The following is a 21,197-nucleotide window of genomic DNA, read 5'->3' as shown; positions in this document are numbered from 1 at the left end:
TTCCTGGTGAGGAAAGACACTTTATGTGGATTTTCTACCATTACTTGTATTAGAGAAGACAAGAGAGCATTGGAACTTATCAATATTCAAACCCTAGGAGATTTAAACATTTCTGTTAGAAGTGAAGGAATGCTCAATTGTTTTTCTAAATTTGCACAAAAAATGAACTTCTTATGGAACATTTGCCTTATGAAAAAATTGAATTAAAACATAAGATGCAACTTACCCAGAAACAGCTTTGATTCATTTTTTTCTTTAGATAGGGTCTCTTTCTGTAGCCCAAACTGGCCTCAAACTCCTGATCCTCCTGCCTCAGCCTTCCCTGTGCCTAGCTTGGTGCCATTGTGCCGGGCTTGGTTCATTTATAAACAATGAAATCCAACTAGATTTCTATGTTTATGTCACCAAATCAGCCAAGTGATTGAGCAATGTTTTAAATGTGTTTGTATCATGTGTGAGCTAAATCTGATACACAGAGCATATCAAGCACTAAACCATTCTATTTCGGTAGCATGGTAGATATCTCATGAGGGCAGGTGACCATTGTTTCTCCATTAAAAACATTCCTTTCCTATATTATGATTTATGTAGTGGTAACTATACATGATTCAAACTTAATGTTTATTTTCTTTCATTCAGCAATAGGAACTTAAAAGAATTACGTAAGAAATAGCCTGCAGAAAATATGCTGTCACTTCAAGTTAGTGCAAGTTTCAAATTTTATTTATATTTTTTGTTGTTTCTTGTTTTACTTTCTGTTTTTTTTTTATTTTAGAAAAAGATCACTTTTGCACAGCATGGTGGTGTATGTCTGTAGTCCTATCTAATCAGGACCTTGAGGCAGGAAGATGACTTCAGACTAAGAGTTCCAGGCCAGTCTGGACAACAAAAAGACTGTCTAATGGAAAGAAAAGTCACTTCTGTGTCAGTATGTAGGTGTTGTGCTTCAGACAATTTCAAAGGATACTAAAAAATGGGGGCACTTAGCATATTTTGTTCAGACTGACCTTTAAATACAGTGCATGTAACATCTCTGCCAGACACCACTGCTATATTCCTTTAAAGATGTGTAATTAAACCCATCACATACAGTATCCAACTTTCCTTCAGGTTTGTGGGAAATGAGATTTATTGAATTTCTGGCTAGAGCAGGAAAGCAAAGCAATCCTTATCTTCTAGACAGAACCTAAAAGGGCATGCCATTCAGAGATCCATTTACAAGATATTTCTCCAGCATTTACAATCAAGACCAACTTACAGTAGGCTCAATTTCACAGTAATCAATATGAAAAATATTTAATATCTATGTGTTTCTTGGTTTAGGTTTCCTGTTATTCAGAAGGGTCATTTATCTTGACTTTTCATAGTCTTTCCAATGCAGTAATTTTCATCAAGACCATGTGTCCCATTTGATACCTGACTGCTATCTTCAGTCTGTGATATGCTTTATTTACTTCCAACTCTTGTTTTTCACTTTCAGACCATCTGAAGTCTTTGATCCTCTTCTACTACAGTATTCTATAGTTCCCACTTAATTCATTTCTGTTTCCATGGATATAGTTCTGTCACCAAGAGTGAATCTAGCCTTTTTGCTTTGTTTCTCAATTTACCTCTTCATTTCTAGCATTCTTTTTCAGCCCACAAATACATTGATCACATGACATAATTTTGTAGCATCATTTTGTCTGCGTGCTTTCTATCAAGATCAGCAATAGTTTTAAGTTTCTCTCTAGAAGTAATTCAAAATCTATTTATTAGCACCTATTACAGAAAATAAGTACTGCAATATATATGAAAAGAGAGAAAAAGATGGAAAAAAAACCCTAGCTTCAAATAACTCAAAGCACCTACCATCTTGGGGAACAAAAGTTAAGGAAACACAATAAGATGTTCCCTGGATCAATTCTGTCAGCAAGATAGAAACTCAGTACTTGCTCCTGGTCAGAAAAGAGAAAACTTATAGGTATCAGCTGTGTTTCTGTGATGGAAGACTTTCCTTTATGGTTCTACCTTTCCAAAAGGTTTCCCTATCACTTGTTGCACAATGCTATGAATGACATCCACAGATTGGTTGGGCAAAATGTTAACTGTTTTGCAAAAGAGATTTTTTTAGTTCAATCAAAGACTCAGATCATCAAAGGTATTTATCTGCCTTGACCTGTGTTTCCTGGACAGAAAAACTTGAGTCAAATTTCGTGTCTAGTATAGATGATTTTCTTTTCTTGGAATCTTGACTCACTCTTTTGGTCTTTGCCTTGTACAGTTTTGAGTATTCCTGCAACCACTTGTATGTACAGGCATTTTGTATGTGTTTCTGTGTTCTAATAATCACTTAGTATTTGCATATGTGTTTACAAGTTGCCTGACTACCTGGAAACCTATGCTTTCCTTTCTCTGCTCAGCAGCTTTGCTGGGTTTGAATTGTATTTTTTATGAGTGCATTGGATGGTGACTCACTCTGTGAGAAGAGCTGCACCATGAGCAGGCAGCATGTGGTTCAGTACCTTTTCCCCCAGGGCTCATGATATCCGCTCATAAAGGCTGAAACTACCAGCTCTGCAAAGCAGCACCATTGTTCTATTCATTTGCTTCTGGTATGAATTTCCAGACTCACTTGACAGCCAAGTGCACATGCTTAATGGAATGTAGTAAGGAGCAATGAAGTGTGAGGGATTAGAGGAAGAGGAAAAGGCTCGACATGCTGAAGTGGAAACAGTTAGTGCCTGTCAGTGGTTTAAGATAGTCCTCATTCACCTAATAACCTCACAACAGCAAAAAAACAGAATCAAACCCAAAGCCAGACATCAAGATGATGTTTGACACACAGTGGAATTTTTTTCTTGACAAAAACTAGCAGTATTATCAGAGTGTGTATGTATCATACACATATCTATCCATGCAGATACATATATTGGGATACACGCCTTTCAAAAAACTACTTTGTTGCCTGAAGATAAATGATTCACAAGTATTTGAGCAATTTATATCTTCAAAGTTACAATTATATTTTCTCTTTTTTCCTTTTCTATTTCATGAGAAAAAAATATAGAAATATCACAGGACAGATAAAGGCCCTGCATATTCTTCATCAAAACAAAGGCTGAGCCAGACGACAAATGAATCCTGGGGAATTTTTCCTGTAAATTTTTTAGTTTTCTTTTTTAAACTAAAACAATTGGGAAACATCAAAAGAAAAAAAAATATGATGACAATTAGAAAGAAAAAAAGACATGATAAGAGAGTAGAGAATACAGGATGGAAGAAGGTCTAGTCAGAAACAGGATGGTAAGTGAAAAATATTTACGGCCCATACAGAGTAATTTTTACAAACAGGCCTGGATTCTTAGCACAATTCTGTTGCTTTCATAAGAACTCAAATGCAACAAAACAATTTTCCACTTTCATAAGAACTCAAATGCAACAAAACAATTTTCCACTTTCATAAGAACTCAAATGCAACAAAACAATTTTCCAAAGTGTCAATGGGCTAGAGTCCGTTGAATGCTTTTTAAAGCTCTTGTAATATGATCATATTATTTAGCACAAAGCCAGATATAAAAGGAGGCAGGGAGCATTTTCTTTAAGAACATAGATAGGAGTAAATGTGTGTGCAAATTAGCCTGAGATTGACAATATATCAAGTTAGATAGACCCTTCCTTGCTCTTTATAACTTGAAGAGCCGGTAGGCAATTAATAGTCCAAAGAATAAAATCATACTTCAATGGGTTGAATCATTTGCTTTAATAGAACCAAATCTTGAGATACCAAGTTTTCTTCCTATGTTGATTCAGAATGAATGGCTTATGACAATGCCATCAAACTTTGACTTTGATTAAAGAGCAGAAATTGATTTCTATGGGATAAACTACCATGTAACTACATATTTAAGCCAAAAACTATTTGATATCTATCTTTTTCTCTAATTCAGAAAACGTTGAGAGGCCCCAGCTAGCAACAGCTGCAAGACACAGGTTTATACCTTAGCACAAACAAGACACACCATTCTTCTTGATCATGCCAATATAAGCAAGCTATCCCTGAGTTAGTCCGGCACCTTCTATCTCCATCAGCACAACAAATCACATATTAAGACAAAAGCTAACACCCACAGACTACTTCATCTAGTAGACGCCACAGGAGACAAAGCAAACGTGACAAAGTACAAACCTCATGAAACTGCCTTCTTTAAAAAAAATCGCTTTGTCTTTTTCACTGGGTTTAGCCCAAATGCCTAACCTTCAGAAGGAAAGCACTGAAAAGATCCCCATTTTCTGTTCTCATCCATCGGAGCTTCCAGGCCCAGACGCTTCGCAGTGAGGCTGTGTGGTTTTCTGCAGATCCACCCTTGAATGCTAAATAACACTGCTCTGCACCCGCCTCTCTCTGCGGAGCTCCGGGAAATGGCAGCCAGAACGATGAGTGGTTGGCATGGCAACAAGAAGAAAATCTGCAACCTCTTGCATTGTTAGGCCAGCTTGTTTATTTGCCTCAGGGGGTAATGCTGATGGCTTTAGTCATTTTGCAGAAGAAATGGCTCTGTACTGTTCTGCACAAATTAATGTGGTATTGTACACAATAGGTCATATTTAAATAAGATGCAGACTTCTCTTAGAGAATCTCCAAGTCTAGAAATGGAGGCAAGGGGAAGAATGAAAGAGTAAGAAAGGGAAATTTCAGTTTTCTGAGTCTGGAGAAGGGGACAGACAGAAGCTTGCAGCATTCCCTACTTTTTGCTTATGAGACATGATAAACTTTTTCTCCATCATTGATGTTTTCAGGGTTCAATGTATGACTGCAACAAAAATATCTTTACATATCTGTGTTTGTCCATCATGGGGCTGTTTAAATTATGTGGATGTTAAAGCTCAAGACAAGGCTGAAGAAGACCCATCTCCTGTAAGCTCTGATCAATTACCAGCTTTCCTTATCTTAAGCAGGAAGTGGGCTTGGAAAACATGCTCTGAAATGCTGGGAAATGCTAGATACTAGTGGCTCATGCCTCTAATCTAACTACTCAGGAGGCTGAGATCTAAGAATCAAGGCTTACAGTCAGCCCAGGCAGGAAAGTTTGTGACACTCATATCCATTTAACCACTAAAAAGCATGGAGCTGTGGCTCAAGTAGTATAGCACAGTAATGATATACACACACAAGCTGGAATATAATCCAGAGAGATTTCTGCATTCTTTGCATTTATCCCAAGCGAAAGCTGACATTGGCTTTTCATTGTCACAGGCCTTTAACCTGTTTCTTACTAGTGTTCAAAGTATTGCACCTTAGGACTGTCAAAATCATCAAAGCCTAATGTTAAACATCTGGATGCAGACACATTTGTAAATATCTTAGAACTTCCTCTTTCTTTCTCTACTTAAGCTGCAAACTGGAAATCAAGTAATGACGTTATGTCATGCTCCAAGGCGCATAAATGTTAAAAGTTCTGCATCAGGAGAATTGTCCTCTCTGCCTGCTATAGGCTCCTGCAAGTGCCTGCTTGCTCTTCCCAGCCTGGCAGAGGGAGCAATAGAAGGAACACTGGTATGCAAGCAAGAGATCTGTCTCCTAGTGGTTTTCATGTGATCTTGAATGAATGAAGACACCTACAAAGAGGAGGACTGTAAAAAGGCATTGTATGGGACCCTTCAACTTCCTGGGTTTTTTTGTTGATGGCTCTTACACATAATAGCAGATTCCATGACTGTTTTTCAGTAAGTTCTATTATTGAAAAGATAAATTCTGACAACCAGAACCACCCCCCTCTTCTCCTAACAAAAAAAGAGAAACTCTCTCATGTAAAAAAAAATCTTGAAAACACTGACAACCAACAGCGTGATTATAAGGCTCTATGAATCATCAGCTCTATGAGAAATCTCAGAAGGAAGAAGATGTGCGGGATTCCTAATTGCTGTGCCCATAATGAGCTCTCCTGTTTCCTTCCTGAGCAAGTCTGGGCAAGCTACTCCATCATTTGTGTCTTAAACTTCTTGTAAATGAAGACACCAAGGACAGGAATGTCATGGACATGCTCTCAAATAGAATGCAATAGGAGATATGATGGTATTTTACAAATTGAAGAAGAGGTGGGCAAAGTTATCGAATTTTCAAGCTATAGATTTAGATGTAGAGTTTCCCTTCTACATCCTCAGTGTGCTGATTGTAGGATTGCTGTAATACACAAATCTGTGCATGTTCAAGTTCCACATGTAAAAGGGCATGGTATTTACAATATGGCCTATTAGGGTTTTTTATATACTTTAATCCTGCTTCAATACTTTGTTTTTAATACCTAATACAATGTAAATGTTATAGAAATGTTATACTGTAGCCAATTAGCTATAGTATATTATTAACTAGCTAATAATAGAAAAAGTCTGTGTATGTTCAGTACAAATTCAATATCTGTGTGTGTGTGTGTGTGTGTGTGTGTGTGTGTGTTTGTGTGTGTGTGTGTGTGTGTGTGTGTGTGTGTGTGTTGTGTGTGTGTGTGTGTGTGTGTGTGTGTGTGTGTGTGTGCACTTGGTGTCAGCACTTGGGCTTGAAATTAGCCTTCATTTGTTTCCCTCAGAGCTGCTGCTTTACCACTTGAGCCACAACTCCACTTCTCTGGCTTTTTGTTGGCTAATTGGAGATAAGAGTCTCATAGACTTTCCTGCCTGGGCTGGCTTTGAATCTCGATTCTAAGATCTCAACTTCCTAAGTAACTAGGATTACAGGTGTAAACTATGAGTACTTGGCTTCCATTTGCTTTTAGATAAGGGCTCATGCTTTTTGCCTCGATAGTGATCCTCTATTTCTATTTCCCAAGTAGGTGAGATTACAGGCATGAACCGCTATGCTTGACTTGATATGAATTGTAATATAGGTTTGGATTTGCTTCTAGAAAGGAAACAAAAAATAAAGTGCATGACTGTCACGCTGAGTTGGAAATTGGAGGGACTGAAATAAAATGGAAAAGAGAGGAAGGGACTATAACAAGCCATTACTCTTACTATTCCTGCTTTGGAAAATTATGTAACAGTGAAGCTTAGTCCTAATAGAATGAGAGCTTTCCTAAATGCCTAGATTCTTAGTAGATTTATATTTCTTCTTTCATGCTTCTGTAGCTTGGCTTCTAAAATGGACACTTTAGTGAGAAGAAAAATATCTTAACATACCAAAAACTACAATGGAGACAATAATTATATTTTACTTTCTTTGGACTAGCTTTAAATTGCATGGAAAAAAAGACAAAAATCTAGAAAAGTTGTAAAGAAATACAATTTAAAGTATATTTTCTGTTAATATTCCCTGCTTTCCCAACCATGCTGTGCTTACATATGATCAAACATACACTGACAATGAACTTGCATCGTAAACATTATTGTGGTTGAGCTGGAGGCATGGCTCACGATGTAGCATATGAGGCACTGAGTTCAAATCCAGCATGGCTCTCCACCCCAGTTTTCTTCCTATGGCCCATAAATGAAGACAAACACTGAACAGGGTAGCTGAGAGAGTATAATGTAAGACTTTTTTTGGACGTAATTTCATTCTCACAAAGGAAGGAAAGAGAAGGGAGAAATACTTCTAAGCTATTGATCATACAATTTTGTTTATAGAGATGTATACAAAGAAACAAGCTTGTAGATAGGATGTCTAAAAATGAATAGATAAAGGAAAATAGAGAAAAAAGTTAACCAATAATGTCATGGATATGACAACATATAACACGGTCTGCCATTAGGAAGGAAATACTTCCTGTTAGGAGATCTTTGAAGATGATTTCTTACAGGGAAAAAAAAAGTAAGGTAAAGGCATGCTGTATAAAAATGGTACAGAATGGTCTGCTCCATTGTTCCTCCACCTTTAGTGTGATGCCAGCTCAGACCAGTGGTCTCCATCATCAAAGAATGACTTTTTTTTTTTCTTTTTTGGTCATGGGACTTGACCTCTGGGCCTGGGCGCTGTTCCTCAGCTCTCCAGCTCAAGGCTAGCTCTCTACCACTTGAGCCACAGCGCCACTTCTGGTTTTCAGGCCCTAACTGGAGATAAGCTGGTTTTCAGGCCTTAACTGGAGATAAGAGTTTCACAGACGCCCTACATAAGGCCTAGCCCAGGCCCAGACGCTCTCTTGCTCTTGCTCTTGCTCTTCTTTTCTAGCTCTCTCTGCTCTCTCTCTGCTCTAGCTCTTTCTTCTCTTTCCTCTTTCCCAGCCACGTGGAGTGCCAACCTTGCCTGGTCTCAGCAAGTCTACTGAATAAACCTATCCCTTACCTGGAAAAAAAAAAAAGAGTTTCACAGACTTTCCTGTCCAGCTGGCTTTGATCCATGATCCTTAGAACTCAGCCTTCTGAGTAGCTAGGATTACAGGCATGAACCATTGGCACCCAGCAAAGAATGACATTTTTAATGGTCATATTTGAGATTTCAGAGTATTTCCTCTCCTAGGGATGATTTTCACTACATAATTTAAGAAACAGCTGGGCGCCGGTGGCTCACGCCTGTAATCCTGGCTACTCAGAAGGCTGAGATCTGAGGATCACAGTTCAAAGCCAGCCCAGGCAAGGAAAGTTGATGAGACTCTCATCTCCAATAAACCACTAGAAAACTGGAAGTGGCGCTGTGGCTCAAGTGGTAGAGCACTCTCCTAAGCCCAGAGTTCAAGCCCCATGACCAACCAAAAAAAAAAAAAAAGAAAAGAAAAGAGTTTTCTATAAACCATCAATAATAACTCATTGTCTTATCAATTTTAGAGAAGAATTGATTTGATTGCTTATGAACTTATCACTAGAACATTCTTTGTAAGAGGAAACAAAAGTTTACATTTTATTTTTTCTATAGTTTTCCCATGCATGCTTATTTTATGGCTTCAATGCTGGGCCTGTAATTTTTAGAAGAAAGTTAGTTTAAAAATCACACCATAGTTTGAATTGAAAATATTACCATAGCAACCCAAGGTGATTATTTACCAGCTCTGTCACTAGGAACATACCTATGAAAGCTTAGCAATTTATCTTTCAGACATAATAGAAGATTCATTTGATATATGTTGAGATGACTTGAAAATAATCTTTGGATGTTTCTGAAACCATCACTTCAATGAAATACCCATTAGTCTCTTTTTAAAATTTACATTATTTTCTTGGAGAAGTTGGCAAGGACACACCGACCTGGCAAATTGATTTTTCTGAGGCTTTTAAATATGCCATTATGTCCACTGAACAAATGAAACAGTAAATAATTTTTGTTTCCTCCTTGGGCAAGCACACTCTGTAAAATGATTTATTTCTTGAGTATATGATAAGCCTCCAAAGGGAGTGGTGGTCAACTGGTGAGAATGTAAAAGACAAATCTAGACTTTTGGAAGCTTTCCCAATAATTTCCTTTTGCATTTGTTTGTGTATTCAATAATCAAGGCAGAACATTTGCTAAGACTGCAGGTGCAATGTCAGATGCTACAGAATATGATGATGAAAAAATCTTGGTCTATTGTATTATCTCTTCTTCCTAACCTTCATGCTATAACATGTTCTTGTTCTTCCACACTTCAATCTTCTCAAAATCCACTTATTTAGCATTTCTGACAGCCATTTTCATCAAACCATGGTAGAGAAATGTATTTCTTGATCAAGGGTTTTGTTAAGGCTAGGCATGATAGTACATGCCTATAATCCCAGCTATGTAGAAGGAATATGTTTGAGTCTAGCCTAAGAAAAAGTTAGGGAGACTCTATCTCAATAAACAAGTTGAGCATGGTGGTATGTACCTGTAATTACAGGTACATACATGACACAAAGGTAGAATCAATTGTGGTTCAAGACCAGTCTAAGGTGAACAGTATAAAACATGATCTGAGGAATAAAGCATAAAAGATGTGAGGATATGACTCAAACAGTCCACTACTTAGGTGTGAGGCACTGGGTTCAAATCCCAGTCCCACACTGTTTATTCTCATTGTTGACACCTTTGCCACCAATAATACTGATCATAATTAATAGCTATTACTTTAGAACCACTCACTGTATGCACTTTACACCTCACTAAAGCCATGAAAAGTGAAAAATTCATCATTTCATTCTAATCACAATTTCCTACTTACAGCATGTATGTGCCTGGGGAGCACAGTACAGCTTCTCTATTCCTTGAATCAGATCAGACCCTGTGTGCTCTTTTCATTTTCTACTTCCTTTGTTGTACGGCACCTGATTGTTACCAAAGCAGCTGCCGAAGACAGCTTTGCAAACACATGCCATGCACTGGGAGCCGTCTTGAGCTAATGGTTCACGTGATGATTGACAGGGGTTCAGTATTATTGTTTTGTCTCTTGAAAGTATCACATACCTTGCCATGTGAATTTGGTGCCCAAACACATATCTGTGTACAATTTTGGGAATACTGGCTCTAAGTGGAAACATGTCCTCTTCAACTTTGCCTTGCTGTAGTTCTCATTTGACACACAGCATCCTATGTTTTGGATCCAAACTAACTACCCACACAGGCCATGTGCTAAAGCAGTGCCGGAGCCACGGAGTCTCAGAAGCATGCTTACACACATGCTGGCACTGAAATGAATGTAACACCTTTTACATAGAAAGTGCTCAACAGCAACTTGTTGAAGGAGTGGATTTTGTAATTTGTAACTTTCTCTGTGGCATTTGAAATGTTCCTTATCATTCTCTATTCAAATTAAGTGTGTGTGTGTGTGTATGTGTGTGTGTGTGTGTGTGTGTGTGTGTGTGTGTGTGTGTGTGATGGTGCTAGGGATGAAATCAAGAACCATGTGCATGCTAAATACATGTTCTACCTCTCCCACCCCAAACCTGCTTTTGGAACAGAGTGGATAGTTGATAAGTGATGCATCCTAATGGACGAGGTATAGAAAATCACTCTTCAAAGAAGTAAGTTATGATGACTTTGAAGGGAAGCCTTATCTTAGTACTTGTAGTTTGCTTACTCTTTAGTGGTGAGTTATTGTCTGCAAATTACTAAATTCAAGTAGAGACACAAATTGAGTTACTGAGAAAAGTGAAATGGTAGTGTGGAATAGATGGTATGACCTGCTGTTTCTCCATGCCATTGGTGGTATATCCAGTTCTACCACTCATGAGAATACCGATGGTAAAGGAAAGAGAACAAGTACTGAAAATCATACTCAGAAAAATAGTGCCTAGGAGTAAAGGATGTTGTTTTCCAAAAATTTGTATATTCTTCTTCAAAGAGCTATCTGAGAATGTACGAAATGATTCGTATATATATGCCTGTGCTTGTTTATATTTTCTGGTTCTTTTGAAGGCTAAGGAGATGGATTTTACAGTTCATGCTGCCCCCCCCCAAAAAAAATCAAATATCCTTCCAATTAATCCATTGGATTTAGGTCTAATTTCATTCAAGAATGAAAGTAAAAAAGAATAAAGGAAAGAATAGAAGGAAGGGAAGAAGGGAGGAAGGGAGAAAGGATAAAGGAAGGAAAGATGGATGAGGAAAGGAATGAATGTGTATTGATTTTTTCCCCATTAAAAATTAAAGTGACTGAAATCAAACAGGAAAATGGGTTTGAGAATACAGTTAATTGGCATGCCTGTTGCCATGATTTTTTGCTCTCATTGATGTCTCTTCTGTCTGATTTGAATTTCAGCCCTAGCACTAGAGAGAAAGGATCTCAAGTGTCAATTACTCCGTTTTCACACTAAACTAGCTAGAAATCAGAAAGGAAGTACTGGTTGAGAAAGCCCTTCATTACCTGCTGTTTCTCTGTCAGCTGAGGTGAGCTCTCCATTAATCCCATTCTCTTTGGTATCTGAATAGGTGTCCTGTGACCTGGGTCCTCCAAAGGCTCCCTCTTCATCCTCTTGGTATGGGAATCCATTGGCATTTCGGACAAGTCCTTCCCCTGCCACACCTTGTTCCTTCATCTCTGGTGGATGTGGGTGTGTTGATGCTGATGCTTCCGTTAGTTGGGCTGAGGTCCAATGAGATGCCTTCGCTTCATCTTTCCGTTCATCTGCCATTCTTCAAAGTCCTGTGAATTCTTCTACAATTGGAAGAAGAAAAAAATAATAACCATCACTTTGGGCAATCTTCTCATCTGATATTGGGTACCAGGACAGGGAAAATCTGAAGCTGATTCAGTGGTTTGTAGAGAGATGTGCAATAACTTCCTAAAATATCAAGGACCAGCCATTGTTGACTCCTTGGTTTTGACACATCATTTCAGGAATACTTTTTTTTTTAACATATCATTACCATCAAATAAAATCTGATGCTTAATATTTAAGGGCACATTTTCACCATGAGGTAGAGTCAAGGAATGCCTCAGCCTAGAAGAAACACACAGCATGAGAAAACTGGGAGGAAAAAAGTTGGGAGAGTAATAGAAAAAGTGAAATATTAGATTATTAAAGATATTCCCAACTGTTCTCCCAGCAACATAACTGTCAGAAAAATATAAAAAATGGTAACCTTTCTGTTTCAAACATGCTCATATATATATATATATATATATATATATACTTTTCCAAATGATGTCAATTAAAACAATTTGATTTTATTTTCAACAAATTTTCTTTATAGATGTAGAGGGAATAACATTTTATTAATATAAATGTTAAAGAGGAAGGGGATAGAAATATGGCATACAGCACATTTCTACACAATAGCATTAACTCCTTGCTGCAGTCAAGTAAGACCTGAAGTAGTTAAATGATTGACACAACTACATGAAGAAGCAGTAAATCACAGCACAAGAGGAATTCTCTTGGGGGAGGATTCTATTAATGTTAAGTGAATGGCAATAGCAGGTATCTTATAACCTCTTTTTTTTGTCGTTTGTGGGGCTTGAACTCTGGGCCTGGGCACTGTCCCTCAGTTCTTCAGCTAACCTTCTCTTACATGCAGATGTTACTATCGTATAAACTTGTAACTGACTAGAGACAATTCACCACTCAGAAAAGGAAGCTGGTGCCTGTGATACAACCTCATTCATGGCCTCTGACCTCACAGTAGATGTGACAACAAAGGGAATGCAATGACTTTCTATTGGCAACTAAGAACGGATTCTTTTTAAAAAAAGATAACCAACTAAAGCAAAGAACTCCAAATTAGCCAATAAATATTGTGTTGTCAAATCTACTTTTAACTACCAAGTTACGTGTAGAGACATCACTGATAAGCTGGAATATCATGGAAGCTAGTTTCCCTACCATTTCTTGAGAATCACCTGCAGTTCAATGTTGCTCTCAGCGCTCTCTGCATTCTATTCATGCCAAGAAAAGTTAGACACATTCATTCATTTAAACGAATTTAATTTAAAGCAAGCTGCTACCAAATCATTTCCCAAACAGGTTCTAATTATCTTCCCTAAGAACATAAGAAACTAGATGTAAACAGTTTAGATTTTACAACAGTGATTGCAGAGCTTGTATATAAATTAGTGAGAATTCCTGCAACACCAACCACATATAAAGAACTGTACAAAGGGCTGGGAAGGTGGCTCAGTGGTAGAGCGCTTACCTTGCATGCCTGAGGCCCTGGGTTCGATTCCTCAGCACCACGTAAGCAAAAAGAAAAAAGCCTGAAGTGGCACTGTGGCTCAAGTGGTAGAGTGCTAGCCTTGAGCTGAAGAGCTGAGGGACAGCGCCCAGGCCCAGAGTTCAGGCCCCATGACCAGACCCAAACAAACAAACAAACAAAAGAACTGTACAAGCCCAAGAGTTTTCATATTTGAAAAACGAGGATAATAATATCTATAAGAGGCAACCAAAAAGATGCTTTTTTTTTTTTTTGTCGGTCGTGGGACTTGAACTCTGGGCCTGGGCGCTGTCCCTCAGCTCTTCAGCTCAAGGCGAGCGCTCTACCACTTGAGCTACAGCACCACTTCCGGTTTTCTGGTGGTTTATTGGAGATAGGAGTCTCATAGTCTCTCCTGCCCGGGCTGGCTTTGAACCGCGATCCTCAGATCTCAGCCTCCTGAGTAGCTAGGATTACAGGCGTGAGCCACCAGCGCCCGGCTCAAAAAGATGCGTTTGCTGAGTGCAGTGAATTAACTGTAAGTCCCCCAACTTCGTTTCTGTGCCCTTAGCTCTATGCCATTCTATGCTGCGCTCCCTTTGCAGATCACCATGGACTCTAGGAAAGAGAAAATCATTGATAAGCATCTCATATGGAAGGCAAACTGCCCCTCAAATAGGGAAAGTCTTCTTATTTAAAAGAAAACAGCCCCAAACTCAAGAGACAATCTTGTTTCTGTTCTTCTCCAGAAGGCCTCTAAGGACAACAGCTGGACTAATGGTCAATCAGTCCCTGCATGTGACTTGGATTGTTTCAAATATGCATAGTTTTCTCAACCTTACCTCTAATTTCCCCTATTTAACGTAATGTCTGTGCCTTGGAAGACTGTTGAAGATGCACTAAGTGCTGTCTTCTCCTGGCTACCAGGCAACACATCCATCCTCTGCCTTTCAACATGTCTCTTTGTTTTGCCCATATAGTGGCTAGAGATAATTTGAGACTTCTGAACTTTGGGCTTCAGGTCTAAAAACCTGGTTCCGTACCTAATTTTAGACTTGCTCTGTTTCTCAGTATAATTTGCATATAAAACTTACCAAATCTTTTCTAAAATTAGGTAAGATACAAGCAATAAAGAAAATTGTACATACTGACTTACAGCACTTTCATTTAGGGCATGGATTTTTTTAAAATAGAAAATTACATACATTTAGCATACAATAGCTTGTATATAATTCAGTACATGAGGCAAATCAGATACAAACTAAACTGGTATCTTTTCCACATAAAATGGATTAGAATCATTTCCATACAAAATGTTTTATAAAATATAAATAATTTAGACCTTTTATAAGTAATATAGATTGACACATTCACAGAAAAATGATTTTCTAAAATAATATTTTGCAGGTTCTTTAAAAAAAGATGTCACTTATGTCCATCTTCTTTGGAATAATACTCGTTTAGCTAAATATCCAAGAAAATGTTGTTAGCAAATGATACCTTTATGATGATAAAAGACTTACACTGGAGCTAGCCAAATAATACACTTTTCTTAGTTATAAAACCACATGTGTACAGTAAACTGTTTTTTCAAGTATTTTTGTCTGGATCTCCATCTATCATTGGATTGCCCAAATACTGAACATGAAAATGAGTTTGATATACTTTGACCATTTCTGTACTTTTTTAGAGCTAGGAACAAAAAGACATATTAGGATATCAAAAGTAGTTCTTGGGCATACATGATCTCCAGAATTGCAGAAACAAAAAAATAAGGTCTTTCAAATCCCCTCTACTATTTAAAGGAAGAAGTAAGAAAAAATGCCCCCCAAAAATATCGTCAATGATTCTACATCTCTCTGGAATATTGAGGAATCAATTTTCTCTAAGCAAATCTAATACTAAGGATGGAAGGCATATTTAACTAAAAAGAAGATCTTTCCTAATTTTGTATCTATTTTAGAGCATTTCATATCTTTCTTTAAAAGTCTAAAACCTGTTTATTCAAAAGTAAGATGTACACAACTAAAAAATGATAGGAATATACAAAACTATCAAAGCATTTCAACCATAAGTTGGGTTTGAAATATTTGTTGGATGTTGAATGAATTAATCATCAACTCTGTTCCTCAAGGCAAAAACATAAAAAGCTATCGTTATATAAACTTAGAAATGTCTTTAAGATAAACTATTTCATTTTATTTTCTCAAACATGGTTCTAAAATCATGAGATTGAAATGCTCATTGGTTGGTCACTCATTCCATCATATTGAAATGTTTTGAATTAATTATTTTCTGACACAGATATATAAAATTGAAATTTCTAAGTGTGAAGCTTGCAAATTAGTATTGCAACAGGTAACTATAAAGTTAGAAGGCCAGTTTTGAGCCAAGTCTACCACCTAAGACGTCAGAAAAGAGCGGAAGTGAGACAAATGCATGGAAGATTTAGTGTTGTATCGTGACTAAAATCAAGATGTTGATGGGCCACGTGGCCATTCCCACAAATAGAAGCTGAGACTTTCATGCCTTTCTCCAGAATATTTATGATGAGTTGTTGGATTCTAACCATAAGACAGACTGTTTTTATTTAAGGTAGTTCTCAGTTGTATCTCCTTCCACTTAGAAGAGGCAGAAACATCTTAAATGAATGTTTAAATTACCCATTGTTTATGGGAAAACAAAAAAAGAAACCTTCATGTTGTGAAAGCTATGACTAGCTGCTGGTCTTCAAATTGCCTTCAGCAAGCTTATTTTAGATTATTCTTTAGCATTCACTAGTGATTTATGACAGAAGTATACTTGCTTAAATGTATTTAGCTGGTAGATCAAGATTGGGATGAATGTGGAATATCTGCACATAAATTGTCATGGATGATACTTATCACTAGGAAACATTTAATACTGTCACAAGTTGGCCCCCCAAAAGCAATGAAGGCCTAGAAAAAATAAAGTAAAAATACACTGCATGTCAGATAGGCGGGTCTCCATTTTTATAATGCTATCGGTGCAGACAGTTCTAGAATGTTTTCTGGGACATGTTTTGCCCTGTCATCATATAATGTGCCAGTGCAATACAAAACTGGACTTATAATTTTGTGTTTGTACATATCCAGGGGCAAGAAAAGAATAAAACACAGTCATAAAGTACAATTAAGCATATGAACATTCTTTCTCCCTTCCACATAGGTTCAATTATTGCCTCTTATTATTGCTATGTTTATCAGTGACCCACAAGAGAAATTTATTTTGGTCCCTAAGAGTAATGACATTTTATGAAGAATCCATACTTTTGCTTTTAAATGTTCATGAGTTATAAGCTTAAATATTTACTGATAAACTGCCTACAGCTTAATATTCCTTCTTTATTTTCTACACAAAACTGAGGGAAATGCTCATGGTGACATGAAAAAGTTAAACAGAAAATCCAAAAGTTAGTTTCATATTTTCTCTGTCCACTCTCCTCTTCTTGGCTCCAAGGCTAATTGTAAAGTAAAATACTTTTGATTTTATAAGCTGACTCATTCTGTATCACATGCCATGGCTAATTCACAATTAGTACGAGGAAAATTCACTTTTGTTCAGATGTGACAGCAGGTGAAACATACATGTAGGCTGTTTGTGGATAAAAGTCTTCACACAATAAGACATTGGCACAAGGAAATGGAGGTGGTTAGGAAAATAGCAGAGAACCAAAGTAACTGGAGCTGGATCATTTTTTGAGAGGCACTTATTTACAGATTGCGTTAAGGAGACTACAGGTGAGCGTTCATTTAATTTTAAGATGATTACCAATAATTTTTCAGGCTTTTTAGCATTTAACAAATAGCTTTTGCGTACCCGCTTTATACCAGAAATCATGTAATACAATAGGAATACAACAATGATTACGATTTGGACTCTGACCTCAAATAACTCACATTATACAGATATGATGTACCATGTTACAAGATAACACAGTACATGTGGTAACAAAGGATGAAGCAGTGCTCCAAGACTACAACGCTTCTAAGTCATATCTACTGGAAAAGAAAAATGAATAGATGTGTTTTAAAAGTTATTCAGCTACCACATCTATGGAGAGTCTTTTTTTCTGGAGAAAGGTAACATGTTAGATATAAAACTGAAGTATGAGTTATATAAAACAGAAAAAAATTCTTTTTTTCCCCTTTTTGGTTTAGGGAAGGCTTTGTGCTATGCTGTTCCATGCTCATGGTTGACAATAATTGTGACTCATAGGAATTCTGAGCTAAGTTGAAAGCTACCTTGTTCACTACATCAGTTGTGTTGGACCAGAAAGGAAACATACAAACTCCTTATCATTTGGAATTCCCTCACAACTCAGGTCTGTTCCAACTGGGTCAGCCTTCACATGCACTCTGACTGATCTCTTTGAACAGACATATCTTTGTACCCTGGAGTGAATTCTAGAAACAAGGTCAACTTTTATGGCTTGCTATTTATATTCTGCCAAACTTCTGGAGAGATAGGATGCAACATAAATTCATTAACTCCTCCAGACCTGAAATGTATATAATGAGCCTAGGTTTATGAGATGTTGAAGTTTTAATCTGGAAAGCAAAGTATTCAAGAAAACCAATAAATAACCTAATTAATATCTCTACAAACACAAATACTCCTATTTTATATGTAAATTTCTCCATGTAAGAACAGGCACAGATAAGGAGTTATTATATGGTGAGCCTGTGGATAAAAACTATTCAACATAAAGCCAGATTCACCATTTGAAGTTTATTTGCCCAAGAGCAAGTAAAAATGATCTGGAACATAAAATAAGACAATTTACAAATGAAACACTGTTCTAGAAAAGTTAAAGAAATGATTAGGGAAGCATATTCTTTTTTAATAGAGCATAATATTTTTTTAAAAAGTCAACACACCATTTATTAAGCCAAACCCATATTTAACATACATTTCATCACAAGAGCTTTATATTGCTTTTTTTTTCGGTAGGAGGTGGGAAGAGAATTGCTCTGGGATGGTTGGAAGGGGACTGGAGATAGAATCCTTGTAAAGGAAAGACATTATGGACAGGAAAGTGAAGGTCATTATGGGTAGTCTGCTATGCTCCTTTCTGGGATTACAGATGTACAAGGATGGCACAGTTGACAGAAAGGAATCTGCTGAGCACTTCCACAGGAACTTTAATAGAAAAATTTCGGGCTTTTGTTTGCCATTCTGTGATTTTTTACACATTTATTATGTGAATCCCAAATTTTACCAAGTGGCTTTCATAGAAACAACAACAACAACAAAAGCAGAGTAGCAGTGCATCTCCTGGTCTTCTCTCTCTTCATCTCTAAAACCAAAAGGAAAAGTTTTACAAGTTCTTTTCAATTCATGCTTAAAAACTTAGATACCAGAAGTAAATCTAGAGACTAAGAAATGACTCATCATCAGTAGAACATATGGACTACTCCTTTTTTGTGTGTGCTGGTCCTGGGGACTTGAACTCAGGGCCTGGCACCGTCTCTGAACTTTTTTGCTCAAGGCTAGCATATACCACTTTAGCCAAAGCTCCACTTCCATGAATTGGAGGTACAAGTCTCATGAACCATGATCCACAGATCTCAGCCTCCAGAGTAGATAAAGTTACAAGCAAGAGCCACTGGTACCAATCTTTTCCTTGGTTTTAAAGATTATATAGAGAGGATCTCAGAGGAGGAACACAAATGCTGTGGCAGTGTTACTTATCTGTATAAAGGATTGAGTAAGAATGCTCCGGGAAGCGGAGAAGGGTGCTGGAAGAATAGAGATACTAGGCTGGAAATGAGTTGATGTGTTCAAGCTGGTTTGGATTAGGACACAAAAAGAATCTTAAGAGAGCCTGGTTGTGCAGGATCCTAAAGAACTTGGTCAAAACAATGAGAAGTCTTTGTAGGAGTTCAGTCAAGTAGTCATAACCATTTAAAAGGTCATATGTCTCCTTCAGAAAAGTTTCTCTTTAAGTCTAGAATGGCCAATAGACACATGAAAAAATGCTCAACTTCTCTGGCCATAAAAGAAATGCAAATCAAAACAACATTGAGATTCCACCTCACCCCAGTTAGAATGGCTATAATCAAGAAACCTAATAACAACAGATGCTGGAGGGGATGTGGCCAAAAGGGAACCCTACTGCACTGTTGGTGGGAGTGTAAACTTGTTCAACCACTATGGAAAGAAGTATGGAGGTTCCACAAAAGACTCCACATAGAGCTCTCCTATGACCCAGCAATCCTACTTCTGGTCATTTACCCCAATGATCACAAACAAGGCCATACTAAAACTACCCATACAACTGTTTATCACAGCATTATTCACCATAGATAAGATATGGAACCAACTCAGATGCCCCTCAGTAGATGAATGGACCAAGAAAATGTGATACATATATATATATACACACTATATATATACATATATGTGTATATAAATATACACACAATGGAATTCTATCCCTCCATCAGGAAGAATGACACCTCCTCATTTGTTAGGAAATGGAAAGACTTGGAAAAAATCATATTAAGGGAAGTAAGCCAGACCCAAAGAAATACAGGTTCCATGGTTTCCCTTATAATGCAATAATTAGTATATGTCTAGGATAATTTTATCAGATGAGCAGAAAAGCTCAAAAGCTATGTACATATGACCATGTAAGATGATACTAAGTGAAATGAACCCCAAGATATGGACACAAGATATTTTTCTTTGTTGTTGTTTTTAATGTATTATGTGATTTTTTTTGTTTCCTTTGTATGTTCTTCCCCCTGTGATATATCTCCTGTTGTCACGGTACTTGATTTTGGTACCCTGTATCTTATACATTTATCTAATTTGGGAAGGGGAAGGGGAATAACAAAACGCTGAAACAGGGACACAGGATGACCCATTGCAGCAATGATACTCACAAGACGCTATGTTGGAAATGAACTTTACAACTTTGGGGGCAGGGAGTGAGGGACGTGGGGGAAAGAAGGGATAGTGGGAGAACAAGAAAGGAGGGGGTAACAATGCTTGACAAGAAATGTCCTCACTACCTTCCTGGTGTAACTGTAACCCCTCTGCATAGCATGTTTACAATAAAATAAAATATAAAACGACCATATGTCTGCTCCATGGACGAGAGAGTACAGTGAGTTAAGGGTGGAAAATGGGGGTTGGGTTGCCACCTCAGGACATGGTAGTGGCTCTATGACAGGAAGGCAAAGTAGGAGGACAAGGTGGAGACAGATTCTGGATGCAAGAGTCAACCGATGCACAATCAGCTAGGCTCAAACGATGGTAGAAAGGACAAAGTCAGAAAGTTTTCTGTGTATTTTCCATATACAAATATTTTATAATCAGCTTTACTCATAAGAAAATTACATAAAAATATACATCAGTAAATCAGAGCTTCAATAACAAAATTTCCCTGTCTTTATAGTCAAATACTTCTGTAGTATGTATTTGAATAATATATGAATGTATACATATTACTATATTTTAAATTCCTCTTGTTTTTTCTTTTATTTCTTTTTTCTTTTTAATTTAATTTAATTTTGTTGTAAATGTGTTATATAGAGGAGTTATAGTCAGTAAGTAGGATAATAAGTACATCTCTTTTTTTGGGGGGGAGGGTCTGGTCGTGGGGCCTGAACTCTGGGCCTGGGCGCTGTCCCTCAGCTCTTCAGCTCAAGGGTAGCACTCTACCACTTGAGCCACAGCGCCACTT

At 37.4% G+C, this 21,197-nt stretch overlaps 1 protein-coding gene across 1 annotated transcript in view; it reads right to left on the bottom strand.

Moving 5' to 3' along the window:
* Positions 1–21,197, bottom strand: part of Map2 (microtubule-associated protein 2) — a 92,967-nt gene that overhangs the window by 60,297 nt on the left and 11,473 nt on the right. The window contains exon 2 of the mRNA XM_013031819.1: positions 11,718–12,008. Within this exon, the coding sequence (XP_012887273.1) occupies positions 11,718–11,985 (268 nt within the window). The 5' untranslated portion in view covers positions 11,986–12,008. The remainder of the gene's footprint in view (positions 1–11,717; positions 12,009–21,197) is intronic.

Source organism: Dipodomys ordii, unplaced genomic scaffold, assembly GCF_000151885.1.
Source record: "Dipodomys ordii isolate 6190 unplaced genomic scaffold, Dord_2.0 Scaffold1, whole genome shotgun sequence".
Classification (NCBI taxonomy): domain Eukaryota; kingdom Metazoa; phylum Chordata; class Mammalia; order Rodentia; family Heteromyidae; genus Dipodomys; species Dipodomys ordii.
Note: the sequence above shows the minus strand (reverse complement) of the source record. Positions and strands in the feature narration are given on the sequence as shown.